The sequence below is a fragment of the Micropterus salmoides genome, unplaced genomic scaffold (assembly GCF_014851395.1).
Source record: "Micropterus salmoides isolate LMB-PRFRI ecotype aquatic unplaced genomic scaffold, ASM1485139v1 Ms_hic_scaffold_4, whole genome shotgun sequence".
Lineage (NCBI taxonomy): Eukaryota > Metazoa > Chordata > Actinopteri > Centrarchiformes > Centrarchidae > Micropterus > Micropterus salmoides.
In genome coordinates, this window is record NW_024043372.1 from 19,244,120 (window position 1) to 19,261,501 (window position 17,382).

Here is a 17,382-nt window from a genome sequence, read left to right on the forward strand (position 1 = left end):
ACTAGTTGAGAGATACCAACCATAACTGTGAGTGAACGGACAGAGAGGCTATAGGCTGATATGTCGTGTCTGCCGGCTGATGGCTGATGGTCGTGTCACGGTGGGACAGAATGGCCAATGGGGCTCAGTTCAGCACCAGCCAGGCCCATCTGCTTGTCACCTGGCCTTGGCACGCCGGAGACCGGGTAATGACAGGGAAAGAATGGCATCAGTGGGCAGAAGCTGAGAGGTAATTACTGACAGGAATCCATGCAGAAACAACACATCTGGATCCATGAGTCAAAATGTGGAGAATTATACACTGATACCAGCCTCAATTCGTGATTTTTATCTGTCAGAACTGTAGCACTGCGTATCAGCCCGGAGACTGAAAATCCTTGACTCCATCCCGCTCTCTCTGATCCTGATGTTCTCCGCTCAGAAGCACAGAGAAAATTCAATTGTACTTTAGGCAATGGAAAGGGAGAGAAAGAGAGCGGTGCTGATATACCAAGACAATCTGTGGGGAAAATCAGCCATGGCAGCACTATAGCTTCAGTGTTGAGTGACACTATCCTGGCTCATGTGTTACTCTTCTCTACTCCATCACTGCTCACACATTCCTCCTAAACCCCATTACTGCTGATCAATGCCACCTCTTTCACAGTTAAGAGAGAAATGATCTGCTTGAAAGTGATGTTTTCTCAGAAGATTTTAGAAAGCTTGCACAGTGCTCCTTTTGTGAGATTTTCCATTTGGTTTGGAAGATGACCTGTAATGACTACTAGTAATAAAAGTCATTGCTTTATAATTAACATTTAGCCACTTCAAAATAACTTGAAGTCCCATTAAAGGATTATCTTATTCTCTTTCTATGAAAAATAGACTGACCAGAGAAGTTAATGAAAATCTGCAGTTTGTCTGTAGGTATCAGCCGTCACCAAATGACCCTCGTTTAGTTTCCAGACAGGGTGTCTCCGTCCATGAGCCTGAGGGAGTGCAGACGTGGGCCACATTCTGACCGAGTCTCCGTCCTGCATCGATGATCGCTTTCACAAACCCCATACACTCGAATGAAAGAAGCCGCCACTGTGTGGAGTCTCAGCGCTCTCTTCCTCTCCCTCTCACTTCCTCAAATTAAGATTTCAGTAATTAAATTGATAAAAGTCACGCATGCCAATATGCCTCATGGTTCCAGACCTGATTTCGTACGCCACACAGTTGTGGAGAGCTGCAGAAGTTCTACCTTTGATGTGGCATTCTGTATTATTGAAAATAATTGGATTCCCCCCCCTCTCCCTCACACACACATACATTTTGCCCATGTTCACTCTGGGTATGCTCAGTTAATCGACCTCTTGCGAGGCAGTGCAGAGTCTCCGTTCCATCTGGGGGTTTCAGGCAGCTTTTCAGCAGAGTGGGGCCCAGGTTGTGTCTGAAAAACGGATTTGAGCGGCCCAGGCAGTGTGCTGAGGGACGTCACTTCAACAAGGTTCAGGGGTCATTCTGCAGGTTGGAGTGGCGCCTGCCAGTGAGTGGGAGCAGTGAGACTTGCGGGAGCAGTGGCGAAGCCTACCGGGGCTCTGTTGCTCTACCTCCATATCAGCTTGGCCGAGCATAAGAAAAGAGCCTCTCTGGCCCACAGGCAGCTGGCTTCTCTCCACACTCAGCGGAACGGCTGATAATCAGCAGAAAGAGACCCCTGATGATTACTCTGCCTCTGCCTAAGACGGCTGCTAACTGCTTGCCTGCTCACTCCTCAGAATGTCAAAGTAGTACTCACATTTGAAACCCCCCCTCCCTCTTCCCAGTGTGCCATAGAAAAACCTAACATGTCCATCAATCTCAGCTCTCTTTATATCAGGGGTAAATGTGACTTTAATTGCCACTGGAACAGAATGAGGAAATTTTTGATTTTCCTCTGTATGTCATCCTCTATCAACTGTGGACAGAACAGTGCGCCTCTTCCAGGACACAAGTCATCTGGCCTTGCTAGTTCAGCATTCAGCACTCTGCCTTGTGGCCCTACGCTGTGCACACACCCAGAACAGCCTTATTTTAGCAGTTGCTTTGCAGCAGAAGCATAATGGTCTTAAGCAGCTTGTGCCTCCCCGCAACAAAGGGACCACCGCAGTAAATAATGTGTTTGACTCCCAACTGATGAGTCATCAAAAGAACAGAACATCATTTTATTTTACTGACAGCACAGGCTCTCCACAGCACAGGTCAACACCACTCAGGCTGCTCCTTGAGCAGTTTATATAAATTTCAAGTGACTAAATATGAAGCGTATTAGACTGTATGAGTCACCATAGCGTGACTGCAGAAAATTCCATTTTAATACGTCACTAATGCTCATTTTAAGTCCTAAAATCTTTTTTGTTTCTTTTTTGTCTTGTGTAAGTGTTATCCGTATCCTGAACAATCAAGTATGGCAGTATAAAGTATAATACTTTACCACAACAAAGTCCCATTTGATTTAGGAAGACCTATTTGATCACATTGATTGGTATTGAAAGTAGAATGTGTCAACCTAGTGGCAGATCTTTAAGAAAAGGCTTTTAAGGGTTTAGGCAACATTAAGTGATTTGTGACTTTGATTAAATGTCACCTGAAATGGAGAAATTCCAGCAACATCAACAGGTCTCCAGCACAGCTTATGGCGGTCCGTAATGTCACACTTTTAAAAATGAAGAAACTAGTTAATTTAAGCAGGATCTAAGATAAATATTAAGCAAAACGGTAACATCTGAAAACCAAAGTCCTGTTTGAACACAAAACACAAAAATGTCAGCCCTTGTAAAAATAGAAATTGGGTTACTGGTACTGATTAACAATTGTATGAATCCTCTGTTGATACAAAAGATGATATTTTTTAGCACCTTTTAGACTTTGTTCTGGGCTTTTAAAAGGGCTAAGGATGTTGCGCAGCTCAGTGCAGGCTGTTGTTGTAAATGTGTTATTATATACTTAGACCATAAACTAGCAATTACTTTGGCTCACGCAGTAATTATTTAGAGTAGTCATTGTTATTCAGTTAAGAGGAGTATCTTTGGTGAAGTCAGCCGACAGTAGCTGTAGCCAACGCTGAAGTATATAACACAACTTATTAACTCTTCTAAGCACATAAGCCTTTTCAGTATTCTGTAGCTTAAGTGGGCTCAGCCATGGTCGCTCCATATTATCATGGCTCAGCTCATTGTGTCTTTGGCTTCTTTCTTTCTCAGTGCAATTCTCAAAGATTATGGGAACAAATTAAAGTCCATTCTTTGTGTCTTTTTTTTGCAGGTATATCCAAGGTGCATCGTCTCCAAAGGACATGGTCATCATTGTGGACGTGTGAGTATCTTGCTCCTCAGTCTCTTTCACTGCCTCCTCTTTCAACATTTCCCCCTGCCTGGAGTGGATGTCTCCCTCAAAGGGCACTAGTGCCACCTGTTGGTCTGAGAAAAGCCTAAAGTTAGAGGAAGTCGATCACTGCTCATTTCCTCACCTCAATTGAAGTATACTCATCATCCAAAACATGTCCTCCACAAGTTAGGAAAATGGACATGAGCAGGATTAGGATCTGTCTTCTCACAACTGAGCCTCATTGCGTGTTTTCTGCAGGAGTGGAAGTGTCAGCGGACTCACTCTGAAGCTGATGAAAACCTCTGTAGTGGAGATGCTGGAGACACTATCAGATGACGACTATGTGAATGTGGCCAGGGTAAGTAGAAGCTCGCAGAACATGATGATACAACTCACTCGCGAAAGCAACAATGACACAAATATTTGTTGTTTTTATTAAGCAGGTGCTAATCAAGCAGGAAGTCAGTGAATGGCACCGCAAGCTCAAACTGTTGTCTGCTTGCAGTGGAAATGTCACACTTACCTCATTATAGTATATTTGCTTTGTATTTGCACCACCGTTGTCTGTGTGGTATTGTGCCCGTCTCTCTCTTTCACTCTGATTACCAAGCTTTCCATTAGGAGTGTTGTTTAGGGAAATATTAATGTTATCCTATATTGCAAGACAGATAACACACACACACACACGAACACATCCACATGCTTGGTGTGGTGGCTCTGTTTGGGGACTTCCTTCAGTAATCCCTCATAATCCATTGCTCTTAGCCACTGTATGCCTCTAAATCCCAGTTCTAAAAGCGAGAAATGAGCATGGTAATCTGGGTGGGAAACGCATCTGATTTTCACCCCTTTAAAGAAAGTCAGGGCTTACAAAAGCTTGCTGTGAATTATTTGCAAACACAAAAGATATTAATGACCAAAAATTAACAGACAATAATCATCAAACACCGTCTCTGGCATCTACATGCTTCAGTACACTTCTTTATGACAAACTGTGGCCTCATTTATGCAGTGGCAATATAATTAGTTTTGATAATACAGACTTTATTACATAGGACTTTATTTCTTATTTATGATAGATAGTGCATTTAACCAAGCTTGTATTTTCCTTAATCTCATTTCACAGCCACTGTATTTCTTAACATTTTAAAACACAATAGATGTGATATTAGGAAGTGGCACAGTGATGGATATGTAGCTCTGAATACTTTTGTGTTTGATTTCTTTGTCTGACAATTTAAATGTGACACGACACCAATCCAAGAGAAATGTCAGCTTTTCTCGCACGTAATGTTTTACATCAGGCTGTGCCGAAAATGTCAGTAGATTTTGAAGTTGACCTTCAAGAAGAAACAGCATTTGAAACCTGCGATTACAGCTGCCAATATTGTAATCATGCATAGACACTACACGCAAGTGGGAAAATACACGCCACGTGTACGCCCATGCACCGCACACGAGCCCGCGCGCACAAACACACAGTTTTAGGCTAATTTGGTGGATGAGATGAGACAGATGATATTACCTTGGCTGGGTTTCTGTTCAGTGGTTTGCACTGGCGTTTCAGGTGCACCTGTTCTTTGTGTGGAAAGTTGTAATTACCAGTGTTTACTGCCAGCCAGAGAGTAGCAGGGCAGCTTACATCTGCGTACACCCACGTTAGTATCCTGCCGACATGAACTACACACACATGATAGAGAAAACTCAGAAACAGTCTTACAACAGTTGGACACAATTTCTGGTATTTTTTGCCTGGTGAAGCCAGTATACATATACAGTATTCTCACGTGTGTCTTTATATTTTCCCTTCTAGTTCAACGAGAAGGCAGATGCAGTTGTTCCCTGCTTCAGGACTTTGGTCCAAGCCAATGTTCGGAACAAGAAGATCTTCAAGGAGGCCGTCATGCATATGCAAGCCAAAGGAACCACAGATTACAAGTCTGGCTTCACATTTGCCTTTGAACAGCTTCTCAATGTAAGAGCCAACAAGCTTTTTAGGGAAGGGCAACACAAGGGTGTTTGTTTGGCTGTGGAATTGTGTGACTCCAGAACGTCTTCCATAACATGCTGAAATTATGCACTACAGCTCCAGCATGTTACTATTATTACATCCTGTCAGGGTGACTGTCCAATCCAATTAATAAAAGGGAATTAACAGCAATAAAACAGTGCTGACAGTGAGGGCTACAGCTTTGTATAATGCATTTCCGGAGTTCTGTCGTTGTCGAAGGTTGGTCTGATAATAACTGCTGTTATTATGAGTCATGCTAACGTTTGCAGCAGCCAACACAGTTGTGACGTCTGTCAGCAGCAGGCATCCATGTACTCTCGACACAGGTGCTGCCTCAGCTCCGTATGCTGCTGTGTATTTTAAGAGGCTGCCACCCTAATGGGCTCTGATGGGATGATTGATGAGCGCAGCCCAGAGGAGATCAGCCACAGACACTTTATATTCCTCTGGTGGGCTTGGAGGCATAGAGCCAAGTGCCAGCTGCCCCCCCTCACCACCACCACCTCCCTTGCCAGAAGAATGAGAAATAAAAAGGCCCCTTTAATCGCTGTCTGTGGCAGACTCACTCCCATGACTGGTGGCACAAGCACAATAAAAATATGTAATTGTAGCAATATTATTTATCTTTATTAGAATCTTGTCAGATTGACATGCCGCTGGCCTGCATATCAATTGCAGCTGCTGTGCAGGCAGGCGGTGCAGTTTATATCAAATGAATGCTAAAAACTGTTGTGTGGCTATGAGCACATAGCGCTGAAATACTTGTGACACAATCAAATTTGATGCTAGAGTAATGTTGTATACTTTCAATTAAATTGTGATAATATGTGGAAGCCTGTGCTACCAACTAGGACATTTGTAAATTTATAATGACAAGCTAATAATAAAAGCTTAGAGGTTTATCGTACCTAAATGTAGGACAAAGAATAATAAAAAATACTATGTGAAAATGATATGTGTACAAAAAACAATATTTTTACCTCATTAATGGAGGGATACAAATTTCCAGGATGAATCCCCTTCTGTCTGCTCATTATATGATGCTTTAGTAGACTACTCTTAAACAGTAAATGTGGTAATTAATGTTAGAGTGACAAACATTTCCAGGATTTCCAGGGGAAAGAACTTAAACTTTCTCCATCCTAGACTGGAAATTGTCCAGGGTAACAACCTGTAATAAAAGAAAAACACATCGATCAGACATAACATTATGACCACTGATGGTAAAGTGAATAACACTTATTTTCTTGTTACCATGGCACCTGTCAGTAGGCGGGATATATTAAGCAGCAACTGAATGTTTTGTCCTCAAAGTTGATGAGTTAGAAGCAGGAAAAATGGACAAGCGTAAGGACATGAGTGACTTTGACAAGTGCCAAATGCCTAGACGACTGAGTCAGAAAATCTCCAAACATGCAGCTCTCGTGGGGTGTTCCTGGTCTGCAGCGGTCAGTACCTATCAATAGTGGTCCAAGGAAGGAAAAGCGGTAAACTGGCGACAGGATCACGGGCAGCCAAGGCTCACTGATGCAGGACCGAAGTCTGGCCCGTGTGGCCAATACAACGAGCTACTGCAGGTCAAATTGCTGAAATATTTCATGCTGGTTCTGATAGAAAGGTGTCACAACACACAGTCCATCGCAGTATGGGGCTGCACAGCCGCAGACCAGTCAGGGTGTGCGTTGCTTACCTGGGGAACACATGGCACCAGGATGCACAATATTACGCAGGCAGTCATAATGTTATGGCTGATGAGTGTATTCACACATATTTATAAACATAAGGGACAATACAGTATTGGGGTATTCAAGCTTTAATAATTAAGCTAAGGCTTGGTATGTGGCAACGAGTAGATCTTTACATCATCAGGGGCAGACTGCTACTAGATTATTAAAAGACATAGTGTCGAAAATAGAGGGGAAAAAAGAATAACGTATAAAAGTACAAACGTAAAGTGGAGTCCACAATGAAATAAAATAAAAGGGGAAACAATCCTATACACAGGAGATTCCTATTCACTCTAAATAGACACTTATGGAATAAGGTCCATGAAGAGATAACATCTTCCAAACTACATCTGCTGAGGTGAGATATATGGAGTGAATCCCATAAGATTTCGGCCATTGCATCTACCCAATCTTTAAAATCTGAAGATTTGCCTTTTTCAAATAAAATGATTCTGGAAGCTGAAATCATATTTGCAAATAATATCTGAAAATATACAGATATTTTGGGTATTTTGGGTATTCCCATATATAATACAGGAACGTTCATATTTCCATCCTATATCACAAGTAGTATCACAATATCAGGGACCTTTTATTACATGTTTAAATCCTGCTTATATGCTAAATAGCGGGGGGTTAAAGTTAAGTTTTTACCATAATATCTATGTAATATTCTGTGTAAACTCCCCCTTTTCTTCTTTGACATATTTACCACAGTCCTGAACTGTTTTAAATGATGTTCCAGCTTGATCACTTGTCTCTTTCCCACTCTTTCTTTGCTCTTCTCTCCTCCCTCCTCTCTCTTCACGTGCCACAGGAGAGCAGTGCCCCGAGGGCCAACTGCAATAAGATGATAATGATGTTTACAGATGGCGGAGAGGATCGTGCACAGGAAATCTTTGAGAAGTACAACTGGCCCAACAAAACGGTGAGTCTGTCCCCACAAGGCTTTTATCTATTCGTCTACTCGCTCTGCCAGCCCAAGAGACCATGCATGTCCAGAAACAGTCTTAGCAGGCCCCTCCCCATCTCCCACCGTATTCTGCTGACATTGTCTCATTAGTGTACAGGCAGTCGTGTTAGTTAGGCTGTTCGACACACCAAGCACTCCGGTCTTCACTTCCATTTTTTGGCTGTTTTGATTCTGGATTTTTCCTCTGATGATTCATCTCTTTTCTCTTTTCTTCAACTGTCCCCCTCCCTCTCTCTGTGTCCGCTTCCCTTTCTTTCTCTCTTCTTCTGTCTCTTTTGCTGTTTTGCTGCTGCTGGTGTTAACAGCTCTGACCTGCTGACTAATTAGCCACTTTATCATCAGAGCCTATAAAATTACAGCCAATAGATACTCAGTTTGTGTCTTTGTTCCAGTCTTGCTCCCGCCCCTTCCTTTCCCCATTTCACATTGCCACCAATATTTATTCTGATATCCATTACTATCTGGATCCCTCATGACTGCTGCTGTCATACAAGAATAATCTGCAGTTTGACAACTCTCTCACTGCAGTCTAGTGTTGGAGACAGATGTGTGAGCCGACTGGGAGGCTAATCTAATCATATTCAAGATTTGTGCATTTTAGTTATCACTTGACAGTAACCTCATGGCCATCCAGAAGGAGGTTCGTGTGGTATTGTTTTGCTCAAGTAGCTGTCTCTGCAGGGAGTTTGGTTTTCGGCTGTTTTTACTCTGGCTTTGCCTTAATATGATTCGTTCCTTTGCCCCTCCAGGTTCGTGTGTTCACCTTCTCTGTCGGTCAGCATAATTATGATGTCACCCCATTGCAGTGGATAGCTTGTGCCAATAAAGGTAAGTGAAAAAAGGTAAAATATAAAAGAGAACTATGGGTTCTGGCTGTCAGGAGGTGGTGCAGGCTGTCCATTAATTGCAGTGTTGGTGTTTTGATCCCTACTTCCTCGTGTCCATATTGCTCTCAATAGTGATTTTATTGATGGACACATTTTTCCATCATACTTAACATCCATTAGATTCACCTGCTATGGAAACCCCAATGATGTATTGCATTTGTTCTTGAAAACACCCATGCAGTACAAAACAACACAGTTATGGTCTTCTCACTGGTTTGAAGAGTGTATTGTTGAGTCTTTAGGCCTCGATCCATAACCAGATATAATCTGAGCAAAGATTGAAGATTAAAAAGAGTCTGAGATCATGTGTCATCACAAAGTTACAACACATTAGATGGGGAGGGAGGCAGCCTACACAATATACACACACAGAGGTACAGACAGTAAAGGTGATGTTGCTATAGACGAAATGAAAAAATGGTACAGATATTTATAGTAGTGTTAATGGTAACAGTCGTAGTGTTAATTATTATAATAACAATAATAACAATAGGACTAGTAACAATAGTCGTTGCGGCAGAGGGTGTCGAGCAGGAACACGGGGGCTGCAGGTGACCCGCAGCCACAGATCCAGACTCCACAGCTCCAGAGCCAGAAAACCTGCAGGAAGTGATAGGAGGAGAGAGGAGAGGGACGAGAAAGCACAAGACTACCAGAAAGGGGAGAAGTTGTGTTAGTAACATGCAATAATGGGATGAGGTTGCATACAGAGGGAGAGAAAGTAGAGGAGAGAGGAGCTCAGTGCATCATGGGAAATCCCCCGGCAGTCTAGGCCTATAGCAGCATAACTAAGGGATGGTTCAGGACTAACCTGAGCCAGCCCTAACTATAAGCTTTATCAAAGAGGAAGGTCTTAAGCCTACTCTTAAATGTGGAGATGGTGTCTGCTTCCTGAACCCAAACTGGAACCTGGTTCCACAGGAGAGGAGCTTGATAGCTGAACGCTCTGGCTCCCATTCTACATTTGGAGACTCTAGGAACCACAAGTAACCCTGCATTCTGGGAGCGCAGTGCTCTGGTGGGGTAGTAAGGTACTATGAGTTCTTTAAGATAAGATGGTGCCTGACCATTAAGAGCTTTGTAGGTAAGAAGAATGATTTTAAATTCTATTCTGGATTTTACTGGAAGCCAATGCAGAGAAGCTAAAACAGGAGAAATATGATCTCTTTTCCTGGTTCCTGTCAGAACACGTGCTGCAGCATTCTGGATCAGCTGAAGAGTCTTAATGGACTTTTTCGAGCAGCCTGATAATAAGGAATTGCAGTAATCCAGCCTAGAAGTAACAAATGCATGGACTAGTTTTTCTGCATCATTTTTAGACAGGATGTTCCAGATTTTCGCAATATTACGTAGGTGAAAAAAGGCGGTCCTTGAAATTTGCTTAATGTGAGACTTAAACGACATGTCCTGATCAAAGATAACTCCAAGATTCCTCACAGTGGTGCTGGAGGCCAGGGCGATCCCATCAAGGGAAACTATATCTTTAGATAATGCGTGACGGAGGTGCTTAGGCCCCAGAACAATAACTTCAGTTTTATCTGAGTTTAACATTAGAAAATTACAGGTCATCCAGGTTTTAACATCCTGAAGGCACATTTGAAGTTTAGCTAACTGATGAGTTTCATCTGGTTTGATCGATAGATATAACTGAGTATCATCTGCATAACAATGAAAGCTTATGGAATATTTCCTGATAATATTGCCTAAAGGAAGCATATATAAAGTGAAGAGGATTGGTCCGAGGACAGATCCTTGAGGAACTCCATGACTAACTTTGGCGTGCATGGAGGATTCATCGTTAACATGTACAAACTGAAATCGATCTGATAAATAGGACTTAAACCAGCTTAGAGCGGTTCCTTTAATGCCAATGAAATGTTCCAGTCTCTGCAATAGGATCTGATGGAAAATGGTATCAAATGCAGCACTAAGATCTAATAAAACCAGTACAGAGACAAGTCCTTTGTCTGATGCAATAAGGAGGTCGTTAGTAATTGTCACCAGTGCTGTCTCTGTGCTATGATGAGGTCTAAATCCTGACTGAAAATCCTCAAATAAACTATTGCTCTGTAGAAAGTCACACAGCTGTTTAGCAACTGCTTTCTCCAGGATCTTAGAGAGAAATGGAAGGTTAGATATAGGTCTATAGTTGGCTAAAACATCTGGATCAAGTTTGGGCTTTTTCAGAAGAGGTTTAATTACAGCTACTTTAAAGTACTGTGGTATATAGCCTGTTGATAGAGATAGATTGATCATAGGTGCAACAAAGCAACAAAGCTGGCTATGGTCAGAGGAAAAGGGCAGCAAAATACAGTTTTTCATCTTAAATTACTATTACAAAACAAATTACAATAAAATAAAATATTAAAACCTGCCTGCACTGTTACAAACCCATCATCACTTAGTTTTATCCAGGTGTCTTACTGTATGTGATGTTCAAATCAGTGTTTCATTCCTCTTAAGCGACCACAGTCCCTAAAATAACCCGGCAGACAGGCAGCCCTGCCCCTGACAGACATTCTGACAGCCCGTATGATTCCGCTGCTCTTCCTGTAAGCTCCTTCGTCTGCATGAATCTCATCTCGACCCAGCTCATTTAAGCCTAACTCAGACAGTTGTTTTGAACCGTTCTCTTCCTATCTTTTGTGGCTTGATCTTGTTTATTGGTGTTGCAGTTTATCTGAAGCTGCTCCTTTATGAGGCCTTTAGATGTCTGTATGAAGTCTCGGCTAACTGCTGAATAGCTTATTGTCAGTAGAGCAAAGTGCTTCAGAAGTATCTCCCCAGAAGTTGTTATTAATTAGCAGGAGGAGTCTGGTAGCAGGATGATTACCGTGCCATCCTCCCTGTCAGGCTGGGGAAAGTCCAGGATTACGCCTCTGTGCCAACATGCTCTTTGCTGTTCGCAACTGTATGATTACCATGGTACTAAAGTCTATGCCAACGTAAGACAATAGTGTTGACATACCAGCCTCAGCGGAGCTGTCGTCTCATATCTTCAGTACGTATTACTCTTTGGTATCTCACTCCAACAGAGCCAGCTCCGTGACACTTCCACAGGCCCTAACCCTTCGCCCATGACATACACACATGACAAGCAGAAGTTTCTCTCACACACACAAGCGCAAACACACAACTAGGCCACTTGGAGACGCCGGCTGTTGTCTCACTTGAGCTTCATTCCCATCTTAAGCAGAAACTAACCTCTCTGTGACTCTGAGGACAATGAAACCATTTCTCCATGCTCTCACACAGTGTAACAAAATCCAAAACAGAGCAGAGAGTTATCTTCAGAAGAAATGGGCGAATGGAGGATAAAAGCAGCAAATATGACATACTGCATTGGTGATCCTAATGTTGTTTACGATCCAAAACTGGGAATGATATATCCCATACATTCCTATGATGGTCATCTATAATGGAAGAAAAATCCCCAAACAAGATTGTTGGGTAGACTTATACAACGAAAATCTTAATAAGAAAATTATACTTTACCTACATAACAATTATTTTATGTAGAAAGCACCATTTAGTCAACAACATACCTGATATATTTTTATATCACTAGATATGACATATTATACTCTAGTCAAATAAACAACACCAAAAAGTCCCGAATGTTCTGTTGTAATTTTCTCAAAACAGACCTAAATTACTTTATAAATATTAGGGTGACATTTAAGGAAAACTAACTTCTCACACACAGAGGTATCATGTCAGTTAGTTTCACAAAGAAATTAGGTTATTGATTCAATTCATAATTTTCCCTCACACGGCAGACCTCTGTTGTGAACCTGCTCAGCACAGAGGAGATCCATATTTCAGTCTTACTTTTTAGTTACTGCGTGTGTTTTCCTCTCTTCAGCTCTCACCGAGCTTTGCCCTACAACCACAGACGCCACCTCTCTGGCACTCTGCCAAAAGCACTGGGACACTGCTCTGAACAAAACTTACAACAAATAGCTGTGCCCTGCGTGTGCGGACGTGAGCCACAGTCAGATTGTGTGTGCAGAGTGCACAATGTCTGCATGCTCGCGCGTGCAAATGAATGAGACAGAGAAGGCAAATTTCGACACAAAACACTGTGGCAAAGTGCATAATGTATCAAAGTAATGAGAGTCATCTCTGCCTTTTAACATTCCGGGAATGCTGTCTCCATTTTGCAGCTCTTTGTATAAACACTCATGGCTTTAATAACTTGGGGAGCGGCGTGGTTATTGACCCAGTCGGTCACTCTCCTCCATTCCTAATCAGCAGCAGCAGTGCCTGGGGCTCAGCATTCCCAATGAGCTATCGCATTTACATCCTACAGCCCAACCACAAGTGCGGAGAGGTCAGTGGCCACAAGCTCTGTCATGCCTGCTTGGCCCAACATCATCAGCTGGAGATGATGACATCACATGTACTTTATAACACAGATCGCTTTTTGTACACAGTGTGACTGTTTAACTCTTGAAAATGTAGACAGGAAGTGACATACAGTAGGCAGGCACCCTGGAGCAAGTTGGATACAGCAGCTTTCTGTTGGAATAGTCTGTTGATTCTCTCCTCTTAATCTTCAGGTTACTACTTTGAAATTCCATCGATTGGAGCCATCAGAATCAACACGCAGGTAAGAAATATGTAGCTACTAAATACACCTATATAAATCCACCAGAAAACTGAAATTTTAAGCCTAGAGCTTGTCGGTTTTAGCTATATAATTATACAGATTGTAGATTTTCAGTATTCCATCATAAAAGGACAGAAACTGGATGACTACAGAAATCTTTCTATGATAATGTCTCTGGATGCTCTGAAGTTTCAGACCTCTTTCGCTCTGTCTTTCACACACACAAACCTCTCAAACCCAGGGCCCTGCCACCCCTTACACTTGCTTGAGCCACTATGAGCTTCTAGGAAGCCCTTGGGATAACCTCATTCGAACTGTAGAAATTGACTCTGTTGACTCCTCCCCTTCTCCCCCCCCCCAGGCCCTAGTGAGCAATCAAGCCCCATAATATACTGTCAGCTATTCTGTTACCTCTGGCATATTTATATTCTAAGAACTGCCACTTACTCTTAATAGGTTTTCTTTAGGTGGGTGAGTACAGCTTTATGTATAGGCCCAGAATACACATTATTTAATCTGCCCTTCAACATCACACACTCATCACGTAGTCTCACTTGACTAACATGGTAACATTCAAATAACAGATGGACCACAGATGGCCAAAGTATTATTATTCATACCGTCCTGAGTCATGGGATCATGTATGCTGCTGGAGTCTATATGGCTCTAGTTCCTTTGGACCACATATCTCCAGTTGCTGACTTTTCTTAGTTTCCTAGATTGTTCCAGCCAGGCGGAAAATTTCCCCCATATCCCATGAAAAGGTCTGGCTGTCATTGTCCTGATGGAATACCTCCCTGTGGCGCGTTAAACTGGACTTTTATTGAGCTAATAATAGAATAGGTTACGCCTGTCAGCACCTCACTGTTCAGGCGATGGAAAAACAAACGGTCAAAAGCATAATACTGAAATAGCTGTGTGCTTATACAGGGCGCCCCTTTTGTGTATCAAAGAAAGGTACAAGGGTCAGAAACCTGTGATGGTGTTTCCCTTTTCGCTACAAAATGGATGGAAATTTGTCATCATGTAGAAACGGCTAATGCTTCTAAACTAACGTTTGACCCAGAGAGAGCTGCTGCCTTTCACTGATCCTGTTTTTACATATTGAATATGCTGATACAGAAAGGCAGACATTTGGTATTATAACTCTCCGAATTCCTGAATATGATACTGAGGAGGAATTTGGAACTTTTATAAATTGGCAGAATTATACAGTCTGTTTATTTAGACAGTAATTTAGGTATCTGGTCTTTATAATAACAGGGCACTGAAGGCGATTGTCCTGTCCCTGGCAGGCTTATTTTCCCCTTCCAAATGGTGTTGTTGCTTAATATGTCATGAGGTCACTCACTCAATAATTTTACCTAATTTTGACACATCAGCTGTTGTGCGAGGTGACTCCTGAGAACAAAAAGAATATAGTGAAGATGATGTATTACTAGTAGACTTAACCCCTCACCTCTATTCACAATCGCTGTGGGACATTCTCACAGAGCCGGCGATGACAGTAAAGCCTCTAGGAGAATGGCCTGTTTGCACATCGTGCCATTGACACCCTTAATGTGTTTTTAATAGCTCCTTCATAATGATGAAAAACGGCCTTGTGTGTCTCAGAACTGGAGGCTTTATGGCTCTGCAGGACCGGGATGCTGCTGCTGGTGGCCCACTGGTTTATGTGGTGACAGAGAGGAGGCCGGTCAGGGTCTTATAGTTTTATGACAGATGAACGCTGGCTCTTCCAGCACTCTGCTTTTAACGCCTGTACATGACAAGCACTATAAACGTCTGTTTGATTGTGTGTTTGTTGTGTGTGTGTTTGTGCGCGGTCTTAGCAGCATGTGTGTTTTTGCTGTCGCAGGAGTACCTGGATGTCCTGGGTCGCCCCATGGTGCTGGCTGGACCTAGAGCCAAGCAGGTGCAGTGGACAAACGTCTACCAGGATGCTCTGGTGAGAGGGACATTTTATATCATTAACCCTTACAGTAACCTTTGGTAGTGTTTTCAGAATATTTGTTCTGCAGACTAATGCAACTTTCTAATTCTGTATTTCATTATTTACTTCATCTGCTGCTTCACATGTGTAAATCACTAGCGACTATTAAAGATATTTGGGCAAATGACCTCTTAAATTTGTCCAACAGTTTCTGTTACTCTGTTTTTAAGGATAGTACAAAACGATCTTATCACAGTTTATTATTCCTAAAGACAAAATCCTGTGGGTAGTTGTTTTTTTTTATTTTTTATTTATATTTCAGTTGATTTATTTGAAGCTTCTTGTGGTTATTTGTTTGGATTATAAATTATGCAATATGTAAAGAACATTTAAAACATAATAAAACTTTTTTTAAATATGTTTCACCAGGGTTTGGGCCTTGTCATCACGGGGACGATGCCAGTCTTTAACCTCACTGCTGACACTGTGAGCTCTCAGGTAAAAATAAACACAGCAATACAAGATATGGCGCTTAAAATAGCTGGACTTTTTTCACATACACAGCATGCAGTATGACTCATGCCGCAGCCCATCCTTTGTATTAATGAGTCTTTACCTTTATCATTATGTAAGAACAATGTTTTCATTGTCATTCATAGGCTAAGGCTACACGTGTATAAGGTTATTATAACAGAGACACGAGTTGGAGTAGCAGGAGGGTTTACTTTTTCGTCTCTTTGCTGTTGGTGACCATCATCAATCATTTTTCAACTGCATCCACCCAGCTGATGCTCTTCCAGGCAACACCTCCCCCTTGAGGTGACAACGGACATCGCAACCACCCATCTGTAGTATCTATTATCATCCAGAGAGCATAGACACATCCAGCTTTCAGGATGCATGACCAAAGTATTTACTCTGAGCTTATCACACAGGCTTAAAGCTGTGACGCTGCCGCAGACCGACTGAGTTTAAGATACACTGTAAAATTATGGACTAATCAGATTGCACAAAAAAGTGATAAAGATGGCATGGAGAGGTTGTTAGTAATCTCACGGCACAGCTACCAGCTCTCTGTGATTCTCCAATGCCAGTGCTTCTGTGGATAATAATTACTTTTTATGTTCTTCCTACAGAATCAGCTCATCCTCGGAGTCATGGGAGTAGATATTGCAATCAACGAAATCAAAAAGAAGACACCTACATACAGAGTGAGTATGTTGTACACTCAGTATCACTTTCATATCACTTTAACTTAGGTGATTATTGAATCCCATCTCCATTCACTCTTTTTCTGTACAGCTTGGAGCCAATGGCTACACTTTTGCCATCGACCCAAATGGCTACGTGCTGCTGCATCCCAACCTGCGACCCAAAGTAGGTTCAACTACGATCATTGCCCTGCATGTGATGGGTTTACGTGTTAGTGATTCTGAAGCTAAATTTGGACGTTATTTCTACTGACTGATGTTACCCACCCACCCCACCCCCCGCTTCCTCTGCTTTCTCTCTCTATTCAGATCATTAACTTCAGGGAGCCTGTCACTCTGGACTTTCTGGATGCAGAGCTGGAAGACAGCAACAAGGAGGAGGTAAAAAACAAGCAAACAACCTCTCTGAAACATCATCATTACTATGAACTTAATTCGTGTTTCCTTTAATCATTTTATTTGTCACTTATCTTTCCCTTTCGTTGTATCCGTATGCCTTCTCACGCTGCATCCTCTCTCTCTTTCTCTCTGTCTCGCTCGCTTGCTCACTCGCTTCCTTTTCAGATCCGTCGACAGATGATTGATGGCAAATCAGGGCAAAGGAAAATCAAGACGCTCATTAAGTCAGTTGATGAGGCAAGTCATCAATATATGAGACTCAATCATGATCCAAAGTAGCACCTTCCTGGAAGGTGTTG

The 17,382-nt window shown here is 42.2% G+C and overlaps 1 protein-coding gene across 5 annotated transcripts in view; it reads left to right on the forward strand.

Annotated features, from left to right (window-relative positions):
• Positions 1-17,382, forward strand: part of cacna2d2a (calcium channel, voltage-dependent, alpha 2/delta subunit 2a) — a 156,992-nt gene that overhangs the window by 123,529 nt on the left and 16,081 nt on the right. For all 5 annotated transcript variants that reach the window (XM_038697010.1, XM_038697011.1, XM_038697012.1 and 2 more), the window contains 12 exons: positions 3,268-3,318; positions 3,589-3,688; positions 5,144-5,305; positions 7,886-7,996; positions 8,791-8,869; positions 13,491-13,540; positions 15,399-15,488; positions 15,903-15,971; positions 16,610-16,684; positions 16,776-16,850; positions 16,994-17,065; positions 17,249-17,320. In XM_038697010.1, coding sequence (XP_038552938.1) covers positions 3,268-3,318; positions 3,589-3,688; positions 5,144-5,305; positions 7,886-7,996; positions 8,791-8,869; positions 13,491-13,540; positions 15,399-15,488; positions 15,903-15,971; positions 16,610-16,684; positions 16,776-16,850; positions 16,994-17,065; positions 17,249-17,320 — 1,006 coding nt within the window. The remainder of the gene's footprint in view (positions 1-3,267; positions 3,319-3,588; positions 3,689-5,143; positions 5,306-7,885; positions 7,997-8,790; positions 8,870-13,490; positions 13,541-15,398; positions 15,489-15,902; positions 15,972-16,609; positions 16,685-16,775; positions 16,851-16,993; positions 17,066-17,248; positions 17,321-17,382) is intronic.